Consider the following 24,527-nt stretch of genomic DNA (forward strand, 5'->3'; position numbering starts at 1 on the left):
GCTGCAAGTTTGATGTTGCAGAGACCGTCGCACTTTTTGAAGCAGTCAAACCATCGTCTGCTCGCTTGGAATGGACTGGTTCCCGCTCGTACCCACATCGCTCGTACCCGCATCGCTTGTGCTAGCGCCATGTGCGCCAGCCAGATACACGTACATTCACATCACCTTTGCATGAATGAGAGGTCCACTTAAAGGCATGTTCTTCCACACGTTGTCCTCAATCAATACACTAAGAACCTTCTCCATCCTTTCGATGTGGACATCCCGGATGTGGGTGACTACTTTGGTGCTCGGTACAGCGCTCACCGCAACGCTTTTTCGGATCGCCTTCTCATTCTTCTGTATGTAGCAAACATACAGAATTTGTTTACTTCATAGTCTTCACACACAGGCCACACTCCGTGTTCTCGACAGCCAGTCCGTCCAGCAGCTCCACTGTCACTCAGGCTCATAACTTTTCTTCTGCCTCTTGGCAGTTGACGCATCTCCGGCACTGGTCTTGCGCTTGGGAGCCTCACTGGTGCATGATTCTGTCTGCGCTGTTACTGATGATTTGCCAACAAGCAATGAAACTGGTCTGGCAGCTGAGGGGGAGTTTAGCATTGGGATTCTTGAATGCATGTACTATTTGTGAATGTCTTTACAGCAGTGGAGAAACTCTGGGAAGGGTTTGAAACTGCAAAGGGCTTACCTTGTGGAGCCTTTCATGGTTGCTTTATGCAGCTTTCTTTGGCGAGAAAAGCATGGGAGTAGTCAATGTATTATTATAATCCAAGCCACCTGGTGAGAGCTAATTTCTCGCGAGAATTTTTTTTCATTTTAATCTTCCTTTGTGTATTCTATATTATTCGGAATTCAGCATCTAAAGAGGCTGTGAAGAATATCCCAGTAACACTCTCCCCCTCCTCCACCCCCGAGTGTATGGCGAGTCCGATATCTATACACCACCTAATTGTATTTTTTACCATTAACAAGTACCTTTTTTTTTAGCAATTACGCAAAGACTGGTATTCCCGTCAGCGAAGCGACGAGTCTTACATTCTCGTCATTCAGAAGTGGAAAATGTATCATATCACCAAGAGTATACCCAAACCAGGTTGCCCATCCAAACTCAGCAGCTGGGCAAGCAGGAAACTGGTTCGGGATGTCACTATAAATCCAACAATGACTTTGAAAGTTCTGTAAAGCTCTATGTCTGAGATGGAGGTCAGTGTTCATCAATCAACAATATCCCGTTCCCTTCATGAAGCTAGACTCTATGGACTGGTGCCAAGAAAGAAGCCATTATTGAAAAAGACTCAGCTAAAAGCTCGTATGGAGTTTACGAAAAAAAGATATGTGGTCACAGACGAGACTAAAATTGAACTTTTTGGTCTAAATTAAAAGCATTACGTCTGGAGCAAGCCTAACACCACACATCACCCAGTCAACACCATCCCAACTGTCAAGCATGGTGGTGGCAGCATCATGTTATGGGGCTGCTTTTCATCAGCAAGGACTGGCAAGCTTGTCAGGATCAAAGGGACAATGGATAGTGTAAAGTACAGAAGAATCCTTGATGAAAACCTTCAAGTCAGACATGAATCTGAAACTGGGTAGAAGATTCACATTTCAACAGGAAGATGATCCGAAGTACAAAGCTAAAGCCACACTGTAGTGACTGCATAAGAAGAAAATAAATGTTCTTGATTGGCCCAATCAAAGTCCTGACTTGAAACAAATTGAACATTTACGGCGAGACATGAAGATTGCAGTCCATCGACGATCCCCATCAAACTTGGCAGAACGAGAGCAATTTTCAGGTGAATAATGGGCAAAGATTTCTCCATCTCACTGTGCAAAGCTGGTGGAGATTACTCAAAAATACTCGTAGCAGTCATTGCTGAAAAAGGTGCTTCCACCGAGTACTGACCGAAGGGGCTGAATACTTTTACAACCAGTGAATTTTGATTTGTACTTGTTTTTTTACAGGTATTCCTGACATGTAACCTCCTTCAACTATAACAGTGTTTAGTTTGATCTCTTCAATATGTCTAAAAAAGTTCATTTGGAAAAAAATGTTTCAACATAATTCATAATTCATATCAATGTGGCATTATTGGTTGGGGGTGAATACTTCTGCAGGCCACTGTGTCTGTATGTGTGGATGTATATCTAGTGGGGTATGCTTACACATGTATAAGCATACGAGCCGTGCTTCCCCATTGTCTCGGGTCGCTCACCTGCATTTGATTTTTCATTCCTCTTCTTCATCTTCTTCTTCTTCGAGCACATGGCCAATATGGGTTGTGCTAAAGTTTAATGTCCAGGTTTTGCAGCCGTGTGGCTGCCTCAGGGGTGAGTAGGTCGAGATCTAAAAGTCCTCCCGATAACTTCAACAAGGGACATTGCGAAGTGATGTGCTCCATCGTCTGAAGTCCTCCGCAGTTAAATGCATCGGGCCTCATCCTCCATCGGTGGAGGGTACTACCACAAAAGCCCTGTCCAGTACGGAGCCTGTTGAGGACCATCCATTGCCTAAGTGGGAGTGTGAAACCGGGAGAATCAATGGTTGAATCATGTACAATATGTTTATTAGGAGTTGTGGCAGTCTCCCAGCTCGCCCTCCACAAGTCAGCTTCTCCTTGATGGGCTCCAATAAGGAGCTCCGCGCCATTCCATGGTAGTTTTCGGGACTCGAGGCGACAGTATAGATGTTCAGTGAGAAGGCGCTGGCTGCAATTTCATTAACAAAACGTGGCTGAAGTATCGGGATGATGTTAGGTCCGGTCCCTGCACTACGAATGCGATGTCATCAGCATACGCGAGTTTGAAGGAGGAGTCATTGGCAGGTCACCAACATAGATATTAAAGAGGGCGGGGGTTGAAACAGATCCTTGAACGAGGCCATCGTTTAATGTGTTCGAACACGGCTGATTTTGCCGTTGAGGCCAACACGGACATTTCAGTCCCCAAGGAATGCCGACAGCAGTCCGATTGTCTTCTAACAGCGGAAGACTTTCGTAACTTTGAGAAGGAGCCCTTGGCACCAGACTGTGTCATAAGCCGACGACAGGTCTACCAAGGCAGTTGCCACCTTTTGTTTCCTCTGGAAGCCAGCCTCAATGATGGTGGAGAGGGCAAGAACCTGATCACAGGTACTGTGGCCAGTCCTAAAGCCCACCTGCTCATCAGGTAGGAAGACCTCCAGAGTGGGGGTTAAACGGGATAGAAGGACCCTCTCCATCGGCTTTCCTGTCACTGATAGTAGGGCTACAGGGGCGGTCATTGCAGGGAAAGTCTGCTGGCTTACCACTTTTTAGGATGGCAATAACATTCGCCTTCTTCCAGGCTGTAGGAATTTGCCGTTTCATGGACGGCAGTAAAAAGGGCCGCCGACCAGGAGTGACTCTCTCTTTTCTCTGAGGTTTATATGGAATTCAAGGAAGAGTCAGTCAACCCCTGCGGCCTTGCCATTTTTGGTTGCCGACAGTGTGGTGCCACAATGCCTTTCTCTGTATATGGGGCCGCCAGGTGGCTTTCATGGAGGTTTCGGAGGGAAGCCCTTTTTAAGCTCCTGCCTTCGTGATTTGGAGGTCGGGTTTTTTTTCATTTATTTATATTTTCATTTACGGATGCTTTCTGACGGTTCTGTGACTTTTCCTGGTGTATCGGCTTCGATGCCCATCAGCACACACAATTTCAGCTTTCTACGCCACTTGGAAGGTGCCGATATTTAATAGTCAATCAGTCAGTCAGTCAGTGGTTAGAAAAAGCTTTATATTTTACACACACACACACACACACACACACACACACACACACACACACACACACACACACACACACACACACACACACACACACACACACACACACACACACACACACACACACACACACACACACACACACCTCCTTATTATGTTCAACTGTTGCTCCATTCTTGGTTCATACCCTCCATTACCTTGTTCTCCCATGAGCCTCAATCTTGTAAATGAAAAGATTAAAAAAAAAATTGAAAAACACCATTCCATCAACAACAGAAGGATTTTCTAAACAATTAAAAAACCTCAAAACTTTAAGCAGTCATTGATTCGCAAATTGATTGATCACAGGAAACTAGATCAGATGTCTATGTGATGACAATGCGTACGGAATGTGCTAACAAATAAAACTTTGGGACGGGTGGGACTCAGGCCGAAGAAAACGCCAGAGGCCTAAGTCACGGATGATTCAAACAATGACTGAACAAACAAAAACTCCATGTGACTCAACATACTGAAGGGAGCACGGCAACATGGCAACTACTAGTTAGTTCCAAGTGAACGCGTAGTTTAATGGGAAACCTTGTTATTACTATCTCGTGCCACCACATTTGGGGCAGTCAGTGTGGATTGGTAATCGGGTCGAGTCAGAAAAACCATTGTTTACCAACAGTGGAACATTGCTTCCTGTAAAAAACAAAAAAACCCAAGCGATCACGATTGACCGTCGGGGATCTTTTCAGACCCCAAGAGAACCAAGAAGAGGATTCAAAGTTAATACAAGTCATGTACAGAAATCACATTGTGTGCATCGTCTGATAACAATCAACGCATCAAACACACCGAGGAATGGACAGTGGAGCAAGGAATATATAAATAAAGCACCAAAACAATGCGATGCGACATTCTGTCCTGAATACATAATCACAAGGGTGTAGCTTGGAATCATCATGTATGTTTGAGCAATCAGGGGAGGGGCAGGCTCGTCGTGAAACCCATCAACAAAACCAATACTGTATGTGCACACCAAGTCAATTTCACTAAATAATGAAAACTAACAACAGCACGCACAACATGCACCACACACACACACACACACACACACACACACACACACACACACACACACACACACACACACACACACACACACACACACACACACACACACACACACACACACACACACACACACACACACACCCACACACACACACACACCAAAACAAGAACCGCACACACACAGACACACACTCACAAACACAGCATGGGCCATGTACAACATGCACCACACACGATCACACACAAACACACAGCACACCACATAACACAAATTTACGTTCCACAGCATGCACCATGCAACACACACTCCACAGCATGTACCATGCAACACACACTCCACAGCATGCACCACGTAGCAAACACTCCACAGCATGCACCACGCAGCACACTCTCCACAGCATGTACCATGCAGCACACTCTCCACAGCATGCACCACGTAGCACACACACTCCACAGCATGCACCACGGAGCATACTCTCCACAGCATGCACCATGGAGCACACTCTCCACAGCATGCGCCATGTAGCACACTCTCCACAGCATGCACCATGCAGCACACTCTCCACAGCATGCGCCACGCAGCACACTCTCCACAGCATGTACCATGCAGCACACTCTCCACAGCATGCGCCATGTAGCACACTCTCCACAGCATGCACCATGCAGCACACTCTCCACAGCATGCACCATGCAGCACACTCTCCACAGCATGCGCCACGCAGCACACTCTCCACAGCATGCGCCACGCAGCACACTCTCCACAGCATGCATCATGTAGCACACTCTCCACAACATGCACCATATCAGCACACACTCCACAGCATGCATCATGTAGCACACTCTCCACAACATGCACCATGTAGCACACTCTCCACAGCATGCACCATGTAGCACACTCTTCACAGCATGCACCATGTAGCACACTCTCCACAGCATGCACCATGTAGCACACTCTCCACAGCATGTACCATGTAGCACACACTCCACAGCATGCACCACGCAGCACACTCTCCACAGCATGCACCATGTAGCACACTCTCCACAGCATGCACCATGCAGCACACTCTCCACAGTATGCACCATGTAGCACACACTCCACAGTATGCACCACGCAGCACACACTCCACAGCATGTACCACGCAGCACACACTCCACAGCATGTACCATGTAGCACACTCTCCACAGTATGCACCATGTAGCACACTCTCCACAGCATGCACCATGCAGCACACTCTCCACAGTATGCACCATGTAGCACACACTCCACAGCATGCACCACGCAGCACACACTCCACAGCATGTACCATGTAGCACACACTCCACAGCATGTACCATGTAGCACACACTCCACAGTATGCACCACGCAGCACACTCTCCACAGCATGCACCACGCAGCACACTCTCCACAGCATGTACCATGTAGCACACTCTCCACAGCATGTACCACGCAGCACACTCTCCACAGCATGCGCCACGCAGCACACTCTCCACAGCATGCGCCACGCAGCACACTCTCCACAGCATGTACCACATAGCACACACTCTCCACAGCATGCGCCACGCAGCACACTCTCCACAGCATGCGCCACGCAGCACACTCTCCACAGCATGCACCACGTAGCACACACACTCCACAGCATGCACCACGGAGCATACTCTCCACAGCATGCACCACGTAGCACACACACCACAACACACACTACAGCATGCACCACGTAGCGCACACACTACAGCATGCACCACGTAGCACACACAACACACACCACAGCATGCACCACGCAGCACACTCTCCACAGCATGTACCATGCAGCACACTCTCCACAGCATGCACCATGTAGCACACTCTCCACAGCATGTACCATGTAGCACACTCTCCACAGCATGTACCATGCAGCACACTCTCCACAGCATGCACCATGTAGCACACTCTCCACAGCATGTACCATGTAGCACACTCTCCACAGCATGTACCATGTAGCACACTCTCCACAGCATGCACCATGTAGCACACTCTCCACAGCATGTACCACATAGCACACACTCTCCACAGCATGTACCATGCAGCACACTCTCCACAGCATGTACCATGTAGCACACTCTCCACAGCATGCACCATGTAGCACACTCTCCACAGCATGTACCACATAGCACACACTCTCCACAGCATGTACCATGCAGCACACTCTCCACAGCATGTACCACATAGCACACACTCTCCACAGCATGTACCATGTAGCACACTCTCCACAGCATGTACCATGTAGCACACTCTCCACAGCATGCACCATGTAGCACACTCTCCACAGCATGTACCACATAGCACACACTCTCCACAGCATGTACCATGCAGCACACTCTCCACAGCATGTACCACATAGCACACACTCTCCACAGCATGTACCATGTAGCACACTCTCCACAGCATGTACCATGTAGCACACTCTCCACAGCATGCACCATGTAGCACACTCTCCACAGCATGTACCACATAGCACACACTCTCCACAGCATGTACCATGCAGCACACTCTCCACAGCATGTACCATGTAGCACACTCTCCACAGCATGCACCATGTAGCACACTCTCCACAGCATGTACCACATAGCACACACTCTCCACAGCATGTACCATGCAGCACACTCTCCACAGCATGTACCACATAGCACACACTCTCCACAGCATGTACCATGCAGCACACTCTCCACAGCATGTACCACATAGCACACACTCTCCACAGCATGTACCATGTAGCACACTCTCCACAGCATGCACCACGCACACTTTAACTGGACGTTGTTCAACATGATTTGTAAATCCATGAATAATTATGTTCGTTCCAGTGAACGCGAAGAACAAGACCATGTGGAAAACCGAACAAGGTGAATCAAGTGAGAGACCCCGACACGGAGACCGAGCTCAACATCACCAATCTCACCCCGTCTGCAGCTCTTTGCCTCCCGAGCGAGTTCCCACATCCAGCGCCGCCGCTCCCCTCTCTGTGGACCGGCTGTCCGTGACCTCGGGCCGGCCCAGCACGCTTGGATCCTCGCCCGGTCCCCGGAAACCCAAACCCATCGCCATTCCCATTCCAATTGGCAGCCAGACTCCAAGGACCCGATCCCTGAGGAAACCCCCGGACCGGCAGGTCACCTGAGGCCCAACGACGGCCGCCTGTTCCCGGCTCCTTCTCCCGGAGATCCTTATTTCTTTCCGTCCGATCTCTCTCCCGCTCGTTCTCCATGACGAACGGACAAAACGAACACCGAGCACACTGAGCACACCAACACGTGACCGCCAAACGCAGCACCCGTGGCCCAGAGCCAGGTAGCCTCCACCGGTTCGGCTGCCAAGACCTCGCCCGGCCTAGTGATGTCCAGGGTGATCGGGCGGCCCGGCCCGGCCAGACGTCCTCGTCCTCGTCCTCGTCCTCGTTCGGAGCGACGCGTCGCGCATCGCCGGAGATCCGAGCTCGGTTCTTGTCTCTACGAGCGCGACATTACCGTCGGGAACGCGACTCCATACTTCCGCTTCCTCGGACCGATATTCACCGGTAATGGTCTCCCCCTCGCGTCCACACACACACACACACACACACACACACACACACACACACACACACACACACACACACACACACACACACACACACACACACACCCGGTGTGGGGTTTCAGAAATGCGTCACACGGAACACACCACGATGTGGTTAAAATCACTAAAATCGACTTTGGTGTTCATTGTTCCTCGAATACCCGAACTGCCTCGCATTGCTCGTCTCACTCGAGTGTGTCGGAGAAATTATTAATTCTTCTTTCACAAAAACACTCCCAATGGATCATGTGATGTGATGGGAATGATCTTTGATTTTGTTTTTTTTTACCTGTGGTGAACTCGACTATCTACTTATTATGTACGGCATGGGGATTTGGGGGTTTACATTTTAAAAAGGATGCTCGGGAGAGCTACAATTTGGGGGTGAGGGGAGTGTGGAGAAAATGGAGGGTTTTTGATGTAATACTGAAAGAAAAGCTTGAAGATATCAAAGTACATTCAGGACAAGGACTTTAGGGACCATTACGACCAGTGGTCCCCAACCTTTTGATCCCACGGGCCACATTCACGACTCCCAAGGATGTTGGGAGGCAGAAAAAAATTGATGCATTTTATTGAGAAACTTGATACTGAGAAACATTTTCAGAATCAATGAGAAACTTGATGCATTTTTTTTTTCAGACTCAGTGAGAAACTTGATACTGCTTCTGCTGTCCCAGGATCGAGTTGATGTCGGGCACCAGATGGGAGGAAGCAACACGAAGAGTGTCTTCCAGGTGCATGTCGGTTCTTGTTCTTGGAGTACTTCAGCTTGCTGAAGAACTGCTCGCATAAGTATGTGCTGCCAAACATGGAAAACAACTTGTGGGCATGCTTGATCAGGTTGGGGAAGGTCTGGCGGGGTAGCCCCCTGTAGAACTCCTGGAGTTCCTTCTCCAGGAACTGGGCCTTGATGTCGATGTCACTCCTCAGCTCGATCAGCTCCTCCTGCAGGTCCGTTGGGGCTTGCAAGGGATCGGATGAGAAGGGCATGGCGAAGATGTCGAAGCTGACTTTGTGCTTGCAGAAGTCTTGCATTCGTTTCTCGAACTCCTTCTTCAGATGGGCCACTTCTGTAGCATACCTCTCACCATCAAAAGCGGTCTCATCCTCACCGTGCTGGCCCTGCGGAGCAGTGAAGTGGTCGAGTCAGCCGGCACGCAGTTGTGACTCCAACAGCTCCAGCTTGTTCTCGAAGGACTGGATGCAGCCATAGAGGTTGTGGACCAGCTTGCCTCTTCCCTGCATGGAGACGTTGAGGGCATTGAGCTTCTCAGTGATGTCAATGAGGAAGGTGAGGTCATCCAGCCACTGGGAGTCTGAGAAGTGACCGAGTGGCTGGCCCTTCATTCCCAGGAACATGGCCAGCTCGTCCTTCAGCTCAAAGAAGCGCTTCAAATTGCGGCCCCTGCTCAGCCACCTCACGGCCAAGAAGTACAGGACATCCCCGTAGTTTGCATCAAGCTCCTGCAGCAGCTCCTTGAACTGACGGTGGTTGAGAGCATGCGCACGAATGTCGTTGACATTGCCAATGACCTTCCTCATGACGTCCTTGAAGCCCAGGGTCTTGCTGCAAAGGTTTTCTTGGTGGATGATGCAGTGGCACCAGATGAGGTCGTGCGGTAGCCCCTGATGGCTCAACTCGTCCATGGAGTGACCCTGCAGGCCCTTCTTGGTGCCTAACATGGCAGGGGCACCATCCCTGGTCATGCTGACCAGCTTTGTGTAGTTCAGGTTGGCCTTCTGTAAGGCAGTGTTGCACTCATGGAAGATGTCCTCGCTGCCAGCAGCTCTTCAGTGATGTTGAAGTCCATGTCGACTCCCCTGATGAAGATGGCCAGCTGTGCTGTGTCTGTCATGTCTGTGCTCTCGTCCAAGGCCAGTGAAGATGCGCCAGCCTTTCAGGTCATGGCGCCAGCCGGCAGTGGCATTGTGTAAACCCCTTTAAAATTGCTAGATGGAAATGTGTTTTGATTGGAAAGTCGTCGCGGGCTGCTGTATAGGACTCCGCGGGCCGCAGGTTGGGGACCAATGATTTAAATGAACCACAAGGACCTGTTTCAGATGCAGGACACACACACTTTGTCTTGTCGTCCTCTTCCTCGTCCTCCTCTTCATCATCCTCGTCCTCCTCACCACCCTCTTCGTCGTCCTCCTCCTTCTCGATATCCTCTTCCTCCTCGACGTCCTCTTCATCGTCCTCCTACACCTCGTCGTCCTCCACGTCCACCTCATCGTCGTCCTCCTCCACGTCATCGTCCTCCTCCTCCACCTCTTCGTCGTCGTCATCCTCCTCCACCTCCTCTTCGTTGTCCTCCTCCTCCACCTCCTTTTTGTCCTATTTGTTGTCCTCCTTCTCGACGTCATCCTCTTCATCGTCCTCCTCCTCCTCCTCCTCCTCCTCGTGGGATTGGCTGGGGGAAAACTTGACCGAAGTCTTTCACCAACTGAATGGTCAGGGCTGACGTTTGACTAAGCTAATTGGAGTAGAAATTTGTAATTTGTTTATGGTGCCGGCGATCGCTCACCTACTCTTCACGAAGGACACCATCGGGTATTTGACGCCCACCAACGAATTCTGACAGATGGGACGTCCAGTTGAACGTCCATCCGGGGGACGGCGCACACATTGATAAATCACCCTACCTGTGAAACACTGGGATGACAGTTTATAGCTGGGTCGGGATTCTAACCAAGGCTAAACAGCTTTAATGGAGGAGAGTGAGAGCAGCTCTTGGCTAATCACCTTTTTGGAACATTCAAAAACCTTTCGTTTCGCATCTTCTCTCCCATCCAGTGATATTTATCTCCATTTGTCATAGTTGGGAATCTGTAAGCAGAACAAACATCCATCCACACCCTGCACCCCACACTCTCCAACTTTCACCCACACCCTAGACACTCAAATCTTCCCTCCAACGGGACCATCTACATTCTTAACGATCCTCTTGAAGAGGTTCAGTCATTCAAACTCCTGGGTCTCATTATGAGCCATGATCTTTGTTGGGTAAAAACCACATTTCAAAGTTGGCCTCCAAAGCCAGCCACCAACTGGGCATTGTCGGTCTCACAAAGTCTTTCCTTGGCACTTCTGAACTCCTGTCCACCACAAGTCTTCATCCACAGCTTGATGGAGTACTGCTCTCCCCTCTGGGCTGGCTCCCCTGCCTCACATCCTGCTCAGGTTGACACCGTGTAGTGGAAACCAAGGCCTTCACGGTCATTGGAATCTCCCGCCATGAAACTGAGTCTATGAGTTTATCACTACGGCATTGGAAATAGGTCGATGGTCTCTGTCTTCTACCACCTCCTTTCTGGTCTTGAACCCTCTGATCTATCTGTGGTTTGTACCCCCCCTCCCCCTCCCCCAGATCACTGCAGGTCACACATGGTCCACCATCAACCCCCTTCTGGTGAAACTACCTAAATCCAAGATCACTGCTCACTTCCACTCATTCGTTCCTCTTTTTTTCCCGCCTGTGCAACCAACTTCCACATTGTCTTCATTCTCATTCTTTCCTCCAGATTTTCAACACGTGTGTTCAACACCATCTCAAATCGTGCCCACTCCAAAACCATGATCTTTTCTACCCCCGTTAGTCCCCACCCCAGCCTCACCCCAATAAATGGACTAATCCTGCAGAAGTGATCAACTCAACAATTGTAGTATGGGAATGAAACACGAAAGGAACCTTAAGAAGGACCGGCTATGCCAAAGAGAAACTGCTTCAAAGGACACCGACGGGTGTTTCTGGCGAGGACGAAGGTGGAAGCTGTCTCTCCCCTGTTGCCTTTTGATCCTGTGTCCATGTGTGAAGTTGCTGCCCTCTGTCGTTTTGCTCGTCCATGACCCTTGAATTCTGCAGACACAAATAAAAGTACTGCAGCTGCAGAGTCATCCTTTCACCAAGAGGGTCTAACAAGCTCAACTGGGGATATCGTGAATGGCTAGGCGCAGGGCTGGTGCAACGGTATTCGGCACCCTGGGTGAACAAGTCTTTAATTGCATCATTGAGGAACGAACATATGTTTTGATCAACTTTAGCTTGGAAAAGCTTCATCGGCCACACAAACAGGGAGGGTGGGTGAAGAGGGTGCGGAGAGTAATAAATGTGTTGGGACATTATCTGTGAGATTATTTTTTACAAACAAAGTTCAAAACATCTTGCAGTCATGCCAACTTTGGAAGCCATCTTGCAATGGCTCGCAATTCACTTAACGTCCACAAACAATTATTCCTACACCGAACGTGCCAACTGCCGAGCTTTCTCTCCGCCAGATAACTCCATCCCTTCGCTATTTTGACCTTGAGATCGTATGCCATTGGTTGTCACCTGGGCTGCTTGAGCCCACGACATGCCCACCGGTACCAGAATTTTTCAGTTGTTGTCGTGGTTCTTCCTTCAGCACAGGGGCTGACAGGGTGGCTAATTCCATCTGGAGGTACCGAGAGTGACATCAGCAGGCTGTGTGAGGGCAGCAGAAGATGCCTTTAAAAACGGTTGAGTTGAAGATCCTTTGTGTGGGCTGACTTTACAACACAACAAGGGGGCAGTTTCACTTGGCCTGCAGAGCTGACCGTTATAGTCCAGCGGCCAAGACAAAAAATATGGCAGTATATTTCACTTTGTGGAGAAATTATGAAACTTTGCACACAGATTGGGGACCCCAGTAGGAACATTTTTCCATTAGGACCCAACTCTGAAATGCCCCCTGGTGGCCGCCATCTTGAATTTCAATATGGCCGCCTAAGATCTTCTTCTTCTTTCGGCTGCTCCCGTTAGGGGTCGTCACAGCGGATCATCCTTTATGATCCGCATACCGATTTGGCACAGGTTTTACGCCGGATGCCCTTCTTGACGCAACCCTGGTCACCTCTGATGACACAGGGATATGGTACACCTATTTTAACCGGGGTATACACCGGCCCAGTACACTGGTACTCATTTCGCCGACCTCGGAAGGATGACAGGCTGAGTCAACCCCCTGGTGTATTAATTCAGTGGCCGAACGGGGCTTGAACTCAGGACCTTTTGGATCCCAAGCCGCTGCCCTAACCACTGCGCCAACACCAGGCATTATGGCCGCCTAAGATATGGCCACCTAAACTGAATCGGATAGGAATGCAATTTCATTGGCTAACCCCCAATTTTCAGCCTCGAGGAATCCAGTGAAATCAAAGACAATGCATAATCTGGTGTGCGCCATCTTGGATTCCAATTGGACAGAGAGCTGATGCTGTTCGAGGTATATTCTCAATCTCCCTTGACCTCTTAGTGAACAGGCAGCGCCGTGCAGCATCCACGCCCTGAAGTTCACATGTACGGTCTTACAGCAACACAACAAATCGTTCCAGGATGTCCATGACAGTACTCGGCACCTCATCTGGCTGTGAACACAATGTCCCAAATGCTTCTGTAGCATCAGGATATGCCTGCAATGCCTACCATGCAGACTTCTTTCCACGGTTTGCGAAGAAGGACACCGTATCGCAGCCAGTAAACGCATGGAAAAATGTCAGAGCCTTGGACTTCTCTGGTCCTATGTTTGCGACGATTTGGTGTACTGCGATGTGCCTGCAATTCTTACCAGTTCCAAAGGCAACCCAAAGTTCCTTGAGGCCAATGTTCAAGAAGTGAGCAATTGCAATCACCACTACATCAGTGTCCACAGTGTGGATCATCACTTTTGTATGTCCATGCCAAACAATGTCAATGACATGAACAAAGATCCTCGAGTCTGCTTCCTCGTGTGAGCAAGGGGCAAGAGCTGCATTGATGGCGTCTTTGGAAGAGCACACAACTTTGTCATCCACAGTGCTGTAGATGAGCTTGTCACCTGCCATTTGGTAGTTCACACATTTCTGGGCAAGAAACAGGAATATCTCATGTTTGTTGTCGCTGTTTCGGAGAAAGCTTGGCCAGTTACCTGGAATTCGTGTTGAGGAAGTCACTCGGCGTCTTGTACCACAGCCCCTTTTCTCTCTCGTTGCGTTTTTCAAGCTGTCCGACCAATAGACATCCCAAACAATATCAATGCGACTAGCATTCCCCAGTTCCCGAACCACATATGGGATAAAGATATCTTGGGCGTAATCTTCGAAGGTGGCACAGGTACCAGGCTGTAGAAAGTGGACAACAGCAGGGCCATCAAGAACTTTAGCATCAACCACCAAGACCGTACCATCATCGGTCATCACACCATTGAGACAGTCCAGAAGCTGATGCTTGTCACCTTGTCTCATCTGACCTCCACTTGCGAGTGATGGTGGAATAGACTGGTTTTCGTGCCTGAAGAATGCATCGATATCCCCTTCTCTCTTTTGACTAGCAATGTACAACCTTGAGAACAGAGCCCTGTCATTCTTCAGCTCAGTCAACTTTCCTGCTGCCTTTGTTTTTTGCACACCAGGCTTGCTGAACACAGCCAGATTGTTGCGGGAAATGGTGTCTCCAATTGACTTCGAATTGGACTTGAAACGCTCTTCCACAAATTCATCATAGTTTGACTTTCCTAGCGCATTGACGTTCCTCATGGCTTTCACAACTTTTTCTGGCATGATGACTTTGGAATTGAGATTCGGCAAGTCCATACTATCTTCCATGAAAGGGTTTCCCATTTCTTCAATTGTGACACCCAATGATCGTACATCTTCAACAAATTTCTGCTGGATGCTTTTCGTCTGTTCATGGTGGCGAGCAGCTGTCATGGATGCCCCGGCATCGTCGAAACCATCCTCAAACTCTTCAACTTGTCTTGCTATTTCAGGTCCAGCAACCATCCATCTCCTAAGTGCTCCAGGGTTTTCCGTGAGACCAACAGCTCCGCCGTCCCCCTTAACGAGTGCATTAACCTGCTCGTGTGCTTGGTCCAACGAAATAGCCGAGAACGGTCGACCTGTCTTGTTTGAAGTGAATCCTCCATGCTTGAACTCACGATGGACATCCGGGCACTTATCCTGCAAATTGGACATGTCTCGCACATGAACTGGTAGCCAGCGGGCATAGTTTGTATGGTCTAATGCGAAGAACCACGGTACTAAATCTACTTGTGATGCAATGTACATGTCAAAATCAGCCACTCGCAAGGACCTTCTGAATTGGAAGATTGTCAGTTCAAAATCTAACACCGTCTGCCAAAAATGAAACTGTGGGTACTTATCGGACCTCCCGGCACACCACTCAGTGAACTCGATTGGGTCAGGTTCACCATCATGATGGTCTGCGCTTTCCGCCTGTTTAAAATCCGAATAGGCCTTTTGCTGTAACTGATACAAAGCTGCGGCGGTTACCTGATGTGCCCTGCGGGTTTTGGTCACATGAGATGCTCAAAGGAATCCTTCACAGGTGCCTGCACTCGCAATGTCGGCCTGTGCCAAAGCCTCTGTCCACCCGCTTCCATCAAGAATATCGCCATTGGTCCTCCACGCAGCCATTTCTGTATGCAGCCCCCCCAAGTACAATTACGTACTTGTCCTCACCATACAAGTCGGGAAACCGCCATTGGAGCTGTTTCCCCATGGTGTATAGCGGTTGATCCATTGTGAGGACTGGCGTCTGACCAGGATTGAGGAAATATGTTGTGGCAGCATTGTTGTTCATAATGTGCGAGATCATTGCCACGGTGTTGGACTTTTCTCGGAGGAGAGGGAGCAACGAGATGTTTGTCTTTGGATTCTGAGGTTCCTCTTGATTGGAAGCGTGGTTGGCTGCCCAGGATGGATAATCGGTCGCACCAAGCGTTTCCTTTTGGCAAAGCTCCATCTGTTGTTCCAACCACTTGTACTCTAATTTACGGTCCTTCTTCAGTAATTCATCTGTAGGTGACATGACAGGCCCATAAGAGATCGGAACATGAGCATCCCTTGGGAGAGGTTGTGCAGCAGGTACACTTGTGTACTCCCCTGGGAGTTGCTGAACGTATTTCGCCTGGCTTGATTCGTCATCAAACATGGAGGTGCCGAGGCGAGATAGACCAGAATTAGGCGCATCTGGATGCTGACAGAGGGAATGAGCAGTCCCGTGAAAGGAGTCTTTTGCCTAAATTGAGTTTGGGTTATGGTCTAAGTTATCAGCTTGTCCTGTGGTGAAAACGCCCTTCTGAAGCTGTGGTGGACAGACCACACCATCCTCTTCATACTGTTTGCAGAGACGATTTGCTACACCAGATGGATAACCTCAGCAAACGATCATAGGAAATGCAGAGCCCCAAACCATGGAACCGATCCACAAGTTCACGCTTCCTAGTCTCTGAATGCGTCTTTAAACCAACATAAATTGGGAGAGGTGTTTCCTGTGATCTGTTGTGTCGGACAGCAGAACGCTGATGTCTGGCATGTTTCACACTGTTAAAGACAAGCAGCTGGGCAATTGTTAATCCAGCATTTCTCTGGAGCGTTGTCCATTCTATTTGGTCCCTTATGTTTGGTCCCTCAAGCAGCATGCTCACGAAGGCCAGCAGCACGTTTGGTACAGATCTCACCTGTTCGTCGCGGTTTAATTTTCCCATTGCAGACGTAAGAGTTTTCGAAAATATGCTTACGAACAATTGTTGCCGCTTTTGCCAAGTACATGATATTTGAATCAATGTCACAAGCTCTAACTACCGCGTCTCCAATATCACGGTCAACTACGAATAGGATTTCGCGGCCATGCTTCATGGCCGTCAGATGTGGACAGTTCTGCAAGAGTCTTTCCTTTAAGCGTGTTCTGTTTACTTGAACCTCAGGATCCATCCCAAGATCAACCAGACGTTGGTTGTATGTCTCAGCCAGGTCGGCTAATCGGAAGACGGGAACAGTGTCTTGCGAATTACTGGCTTCTTCTATGTGAGCTAGAAGTTCTGCCAGTGCTATACTATGAAATGAGGAAGTGGGCGATACATCACAGGATTTTTGTGCAGCCCTCGCATCATGAAACAGTTTTGTCATACAGGCTTTGTGATACTTGACCTGTAGAGCCACCAGATCCCCACCAGCAAGTTTTCTGAGCAAACACGAGTCCCTAAGTTGAATCGCATATTGTCTTACAGTATTGTCAATCGTGAAGGTTGATGCAATATGGAGTTCATCTTCACTACTGTCACAGAACAGACACATGTCCTTTTTGCCTGCGGTACGCTTATCTGCACTCATTCTCCTAGTTTTTGTGGGAGATGCTACAGGTTCATCGTCACATGCTACCTTACGCTTTCTCCATCAATCTAACTTCAGTTCACAATATTCATTTTTACAAAGTTTATGCCAGCAAGCCTGATGTGCACGTCGTGTTTGCTCAATGCCAGTCCCATCATCTAGATTAGTGAAAGCAATTTTCAATGGGTTGTAGTCAGCATCCTTAGCGTTATTTAGGTCTTGGGCGAGTGTCCGGTATCCCATTCCTTTCGTAAGCCGCTTTCCCCTGTCAGGTACAACAAGGGGGTCCTGGGTTTTCCTTTGGCAAAGGACACAGATGCTCCAGTTGAAGTCAGGTGTTCCTCCTGCCTTTGATGATCTGTCTGTTGATGCTGAAGGAACGATCTTGAATGACCTGGACATGGTTTATGGTTTTCCACCTGAAAAGAAAACATGCGTTAATACCATAATGATAACGAACTTTGATGTCTGCTGTCTTAACCTAAACTAATGCAAACAGATGGCAGCACTGAAATAATATGGAGTGCCAAGTAAAATCATATGGGGTGCTAACTGATCACCTGTTCACCGAAATTGTCATCAATGCTTCATATTCCACATGGGTTGCAAAAATAACTTTTCTATCTCATATTGTTCCGAACTTATTTATGCAGAATCATGTCGTTTGATACATGGCAGCCATTTTGGAATTCAAGATGGCGGATCCCAGATAAGCATAATAGTGAGTTCACTCGATTCCTTGACCTGAAAATGGGGCTTAGCCGCTGATAATAGCATTTCTTATCAAATTTGGTTTAAGAGTTGTTGGAATATATGTCTAACATGGCGGCCATCTTGGAATCCAAGATGGCTGACATTAGATATGCATGATATTGATATCACTGAATTCATTGACCCTGAAAATGGGGGGTAGCCACTGCAATCGTATTTCTATCTGCTTTAGTTTCGAAGTTATAGGCAAATATATATCAAATGTGGCGGCCATATTGAAACTCAAGATGGCGGCCACCAGGGGGCGTTTCAGAGTTGGGTCCTAATCGAAAAATGTTCCCACTGGGGTCCTCCACCTATCTGCAAAGTTTCATAATTTCTCCACAAAGTGAAATATTTTTCGACTTAGCCGCTGGACTATTAACACAACAGTTCATATTAAAGGAAAACACATCGACAGTCTGCTTGCTTACTCGTTTAATTTCATTAATCTTTCTTTCATTCATTTTGCTTCCCACAAATTGTGCCACTCTCGGCGACAACCTAGTTTACCGAATGATTGTACCTGCTGTGGCGAGGTGACATAGCATGTGGTCAAAATGTTGTATTCCTCAATTGTAGAGCGTCCTCTCCAAGCCTGGGAGGTCAGCGGTTCAAACCCTGGCCGAGTCATACCAAACATTTCAAAAATGGTACGTGCTGCTTCCTTGCTTGACTTTCAGCATTTAAAAGGATAAAAGCATAGGCAATCCCCATAGGTTTGCATCATTGGGGAGGAGGAAGCCCCTCCTTAAGAAATGCCTTGCTGAGTGTGGTGAGAAAGGCACTGCCATTGTTGTTGTTGTTTAAAGGTGATGACAAGGAGGCACCCAGAGTGCCCCAGGAAGTGACGGCACTTCTCACAACCTCAATGGCTGTGTTTGTCATGTCTAAGTCAAAAACCTTTCTGGTTTTGTCCTCCACCCCTCCGACAAGGTCGGAGATGGGGACACTGAATTGAGGTCCAACTGACAGACCTACCGATTTATAATCTGTCCACGTACTTTTGTGCATACGATAATTTTTTAAAAACATGAAACATTTAGCTTTCATATTGCAGATATCTATTCCACATGACATGCCATCGTATTTGGAACGATGGGGGGAATCATTGGTGCACCTTCTGATGGAGGGTTAGTGGGGAGATGGGTGTTCATGACCACATTCAATCACACTGAAAGGGTCAGGGTTCATTGTGGTATTTATATGAATTGCAGTGGTTTCCATCACCTGGCCTTCCATGATTTTATGTTCATCATTAGCAAGACCAAACCAGGTAATGCAAGACTGATACACTGAGCGAGGGAGCTGCTACCTGTCTGAGAATCACCTTGGGAACAAAAATGTGGAAAAAGCAAACTCTTATTAGCAAGTAGGGAGAGCAGACAAAGGTAGGCAGAGAGATGAATCAGGAAGAGTAGGGTAGAATAAGAAAAAAAAACAGGAGGAACTAGAAGAGCATTCAGTAAAGCGCATCCCACCGCCACGCAATGCCTGATCCACGAGAACATATCGACTCCAATACATTTTTGAGATATTGTGCTATATATCAGTTTAGCCCTATCTCTCAATGGGGAAGAATCACTTTAAAAATTCTAGTTGCCGGATCCAGATCCGGATCTTCACCAAAATCTAAACAGGTCGTCCTTGCCACACACCCAACCTGTCCACCAAGTTTCATCCGGATACTTCCACAACTTTTTGAGATATCCTGCACAAAGACAGACAGACAGACAGACAGACAAACAAACAGACAGAGAGGTGTGAAAACGTAACCTTTGTACAACATTAGTGCCCTACGATTTAAAGAAAAGGCAAGAAAAGCTGCTGGAGAGATCATAGAGGAGAATGCCGAGTTGGATTCTCAGAGCATCATGGAGAGAGGTGAATGAGAAGATGAGGAGATACGCACGAGAGCCGGAGTTGTGCGAATAACAGAAAATATGATTAGAGAGGCTGGGTTGTGGTGGTTTGGGTTTGGGCACGTGATAAAAAATGATGAGGAAATCAATCAAGGATGCATGGAATGAGCCAATTAGAAGGTAAACATCAAGAGGAAGTCAGAGGTTATGGTGGACTGGAGGGATGTAGTGGAAAGACACTTGAAGAAGGGATTGAGAGAAGATACAGAAGAAAGAGGAGAATGGAGAAGGCAGATCCGAGTCGCCCCGACGCAAAACTGTTGGGATTAAGGCTTAATGAAAAAGAAGAGTGCCCACGACTGGATTCATGAAGGATTGGTGACATGCTGAGCCTCATATAAGAAGGGATGCCATACTGGTGTGGGGATTGGGTGGACAAAGCTAAGGAAGAAGGTAAATGTATCAGAAATGGACAATGATACAACAACAAGATCTCCAAAATCCATCAGCTCCAATACAGGAACTTCTATCAAAGGGCATTAAGGTGTTCATGTGTCTTTACAGGACTCAAACAGGTGCCCCACCCCACAGAATCTCTGACTGACACACACACACGTCCATTGAGCTTGGGAGAGGGGGAGGGTGGAGGGGAGGAAAGAGCCGTCAGTGAAGCTCTGATGAAGGTAAGATCGACAAAAAGGCCTTTGTCTCACATGTCTTAGACGTCCATTTATTGGGCATCACACGTACGATACAGTGCAATTATTTTGAAGAACAAAGGATTAAGAGAAGAAGATACAGCAGACAAAGGAGAATAAGGCTGTTTCAGAGTAGCTGACATTTGGATTTGAGGCTTCAGAAAGAATTACACAATGATGTACATTTCTTTATTCATTTACCTGTAATTCACAATGAAATTTTACCTGCACAATCACTTTCCTCTCCAATTCTTTTTTTCTGCTTCTGAACTTCTATTGTTGCTGCTTCTGAACCCATTGGTGCCTGACAAAAATGTAGTGCAGATGTGTGTTGGTTCATAGAATGTGACGAAGATGCAAACTGAGCACAAATAAGCCATAAAACAGCATCATGAGCCTGATCACAGTGATGAACGACCATCAATTAGCATAACTATGAGATACAGCCATCAAGGGGATTATTACTGTATGTGTAGTCATCACATCCATTTGCTTAATCAATGCGTTCAAACAAAACCTTCAGTTCCTGAAATTTAACAAACTCACTCATTGCAAACATCAATAGCTTAAAGCTTTTAACAATTATGCCATGTAATCACTTCATGTACTAATGACCCCCTGAAATCCATTAGTTTGCAAAAACACATCCTCTTAACTACATACCTATTAGCAATTTTACTTCCAATTCGAAGCAAAATTATGGATGGGATCAATCATCACAGTTGATGTCAAATCCCTCCTTTTCTCCAATGGCCTGATCTCAATTATTTTGGATTCACATCAGGCCACTGTACCTTGGACATGCGAGTTATACTCTCCCAACAATGGATGGAGGCCCTCAATGTCAGACATGAGATCAGGGCCATCTCTCTGGACATATATCAAGCTTTCAATACAGTCTGGCATCCTGCCTTGCTCTCCAAGCTTAGCTTACGGCATCCAAGGCCAACTTCACTCATGGTGTGTGGATTTTAAAAAAATTTTATGGAATGTTTTTGCAACAAACATTGTTTATTAAAAATTACATGATGGGAGAAGTGTGTGCTTTGAATACCCTGAGGACTCTTCTGCCTGATCCCATGATTCCACCTTGTGTGATGCCAACACCCCCAGGGGCACTTCCCTCGCACCAATGGCTTATTATCTGGCACATGGATCCTGTAAGCAATCCGTTGAAACGAGTGTCTGCCACGTGATCTGCTATTCCCGGCATTGGCGACATCTCTCAGCACCTTTGCGTATCTTATTATTTTAGGCCTTTTAACCTTTCCAACCACTCTCCCTCATTTGTTTTCACGAGCAGCAGCACTCCAGCCCTATGGGAGGGAGTGCCCATTTCGGCACACCTTCAGTGATAAATTTAAGGTGGTGATATCTCCACAAAGTGATACTTTCTTCTGGTCTACACGAACCACTTCTCTTCTTCTTCTTATTCTTCTTATTCTTCTTCTTCTTCTTCTTTCGGCTGCTCCCGTGAGGGGTCGCCACAGCGGATCAACCGTCTCCATTTCGCTCTATCGTCCACATCTTCCATTGACACTCCAACCACCCGCATGTCCGTCCTCACCACATCCATGAACCTCTTCTTTGGCCTTCCTCTTCTCCTCCTGCCTGGCGGCTCCATCCTCAGCATCCTTCTCCCGATATACTCCGCTTCCCTCCTGTGCACATGTTCAAACCATCTCAATCTCGCCTCTCTCACTCTGTCTCCAAACCGTCCTACCTGCGCTGTCCCTCCAATATACTCATTTCTTATCCTATCCATCCTCGTCACTCCCAACGAGAATCCCAGCATCTTTAACTCTGCCACCTCCAGCTCCGCTTCCTGTCTTTTTGTGAGTGCCACCGCCTCCAAACCATACAACATAGCTGGTCTCACTACCGTCTTTTATACTTTCCCCTTCACTCTTGCAGCTACCCTTCTGTAACAAATCACTCCTGCAACTCTTCTCCACCCACTCCATCCTGCCTGCACTCTCTTTTTCACTTCTCTACCACACTCTCCGTTACTTGGGACAGTTGATCGCAAGTATTTAAACCCATCCACCTTCCCCACCTCAACTCCTTGCAACCGCACCATCCCAACACCCTCCCTCTCATTTACACATGTACTCCGTCTTACTCCTACTGACTATCATTCCCCTTCTCTCCAGTGCGTACCTCCACCTCTCGAGGCTCGCCTCAACCTGCTCCCAACTCTCCGTACAGATCATGATGTCATCCGCGAACATCATCGTCCATGGAGACTCCAGTCTGATCTCGTCCGTCAACCTGTCCATCACCTTAGTGCAATCCATCACCTTGGTGCAATCCCACTTTTACCTGAAACCGGTCGGTCATTCCTCCCGCACACCTCACCGCTGTCACACTGTCCTCATACATATCCTGCACGATCCTCACATACTTCTCCACCACTCCCGACTTCCTCATACAATGCCACGACTCCTCTCTTGGCACCCTATCATAAGCTTTCTCCACATGCACAAACACACAATGTCACTCCTTCTGGCCTTCCCTATACTTCTCCATCAACATTCTCAAAGCAAACATCGCATCAGTGGTGCTCTTTCCTGGCATAAACCCATATTGCTGCAAACAGATCGTCACTTCTCCTCTCAACCGAGCTTCCACTACTCTTTCCCGCAACTTCATGGTGTGGCTGAACAACTTTATCCCTCTGTAATTTCCACAGCTCTGCACATCACCCTTGTTCTTGAAAATCGGAACCAGTACACTTCCTCTCCACTCCTTTGGCATCCTCACTTTCCAAGATTTTATTAAACAATCTGGTTAACAACCCCACTGCCATCTCTCCAAAGCACTTCCATGCCTCCAATGGAAGACCATCTGGGCCAACTGCCTTTCCACTTTTCATCCTCTTCATAGCAGTCCTCACTTCATCCTTACTGATCCACCCCACTTCCTAATTCACTATCTCCACCTCTTCGAACCTCCTCTCTCATTTTCTTCATTCATCAGTTCCTCAAAGTACTCCATCCATCTTCTCAACACACTCTCCTTGCTCGTCAACACATTCTCCTATGTGTCCTTAATCACCCTAACCTGCAGCACATCCTTCCCCGCTCGGTCTCTCTGTCTTCCCATCGGTATAAATCCTTTTCCCCTTCCTTTGTATCCAACTTCTCATACAACTCGACATATGCCTTTTTCTTAGCCTTTACCACCTCTCTCTCTTTGCCTTTCGCCGCCACTCCTTGTACTCCTGCCTACTTTCTTCATTTCTCTGACTATTCCACTTCTTTTTCGCCAACCCCTTCTTCCTTATACTTTCCTGCACTTCCGCGTTCCACCACCAAGTCTCTTTATCTTCCTTCCTCTGTCCAGATGTCACACCCAGTACCTTTCTTGCTATCTCCCTCACCACATCTGCTGTAGTTGCCCAATCATCCGACCCATCTTTACCACCATCCAACACCTGTCTCGCCTCCTCCCAAAATTCCACGCAACAGTCTTCCTCCTTCAGCTTCCACCATCTGGTCCTTGGTTCAGCCCTCACTCTCTTCCTCAACCTCACCTCTAAAGTCATCCTACAGACCACCAATCGATGCTGTCTAGCTACACTCTCCCCTGCCACCACCTTACAGTCACTAATCTCTTTCAGGTTGCATCTCCTGCTTAAGATGTAATCCACCTGTGTGCACTTTCCTCCACTCTTGTATGTCA

At 47.9% G+C, this 24,527-nt stretch overlaps 3 protein-coding genes across 23 annotated transcripts in view; 1 reads left to right on the forward strand and 2 right to left on the reverse strand.

The window, feature by feature from the left end:
- LOC147025441 (microtubule-associated serine/threonine-protein kinase 3-like) overlaps positions 1-8,050 on the reverse strand; it is a 397,627-nt gene extending 389,577 nt beyond the window's left edge. For all 16 annotated transcript variants that reach the window (XM_085886419.1, XM_085886418.1, XM_085886417.1 and 13 more), the window contains exon 1: positions 7,745-8,050. In XM_085886419.1, coding sequence (XP_085742545.1) covers positions 7,745-8,050 — 306 coding nt within the window. The remainder of the gene's footprint in view (positions 1-7,744) is intronic.
- A 62-nt stretch (positions 8,051-8,112) lies between these two features.
- The window catches only part of LOC147025443 (uncharacterized), a 57,084-nt gene continuing 40,669 nt past the window's right edge, over positions 8,113-24,527 (forward strand). The window contains exons 1-2 of one of the 2 annotated variants that reach the window (XM_085886438.1): positions 8,179-8,359; positions 9,043-9,137. In XM_085886438.1, the coding sequence (XP_085742564.1) occupies positions 8,179-8,359; positions 9,043-9,137 (276 nt within the window). Of the gene's footprint in view, positions 8,360-9,042; positions 9,138-24,527 lie in introns of both variants that reach the window. The other variant, XR_015059529.1, reaches the window with a different exon arrangement.
- Positions 17,745-24,527, reverse strand: part of LOC147025444 (uncharacterized) — a 33,621-nt gene continuing 26,838 nt past the window's right edge. For 2 of the 5 annotated variants that reach the window (XM_085886435.1, XM_085886436.1), the window contains exons 2-4: positions 21,069-21,147; positions 18,810-18,904; positions 17,745-17,952 (exon numbers count right to left, since the gene is read on the reverse strand). In XM_085886435.1, the coding sequence (XP_085742561.1) occupies positions 17,746-17,952; positions 18,810-18,904; positions 21,069-21,147 (381 nt within the window). In that variant the 3' untranslated portion in view covers position 17,745. Of the gene's footprint in view, positions 17,953-18,809; positions 18,905-19,513; positions 19,614-21,068 lie in introns of all 5 variants that reach the window. The other 3 variants (XR_015059527.1, XM_085886434.1, XR_015059528.1) reach the window with 3 other exon arrangements.

Source organism: Eptatretus burgeri, chromosome 6 (assembly GCF_056783735.1).
Source record: "Eptatretus burgeri isolate ZD-2024b chromosome 6, Ebu_testis_v1, whole genome shotgun sequence".
NCBI classification, from domain to species: Eukaryota; Metazoa; Chordata; class Myxini; order Myxiniformes; family Myxinidae; genus Eptatretus; species Eptatretus burgeri.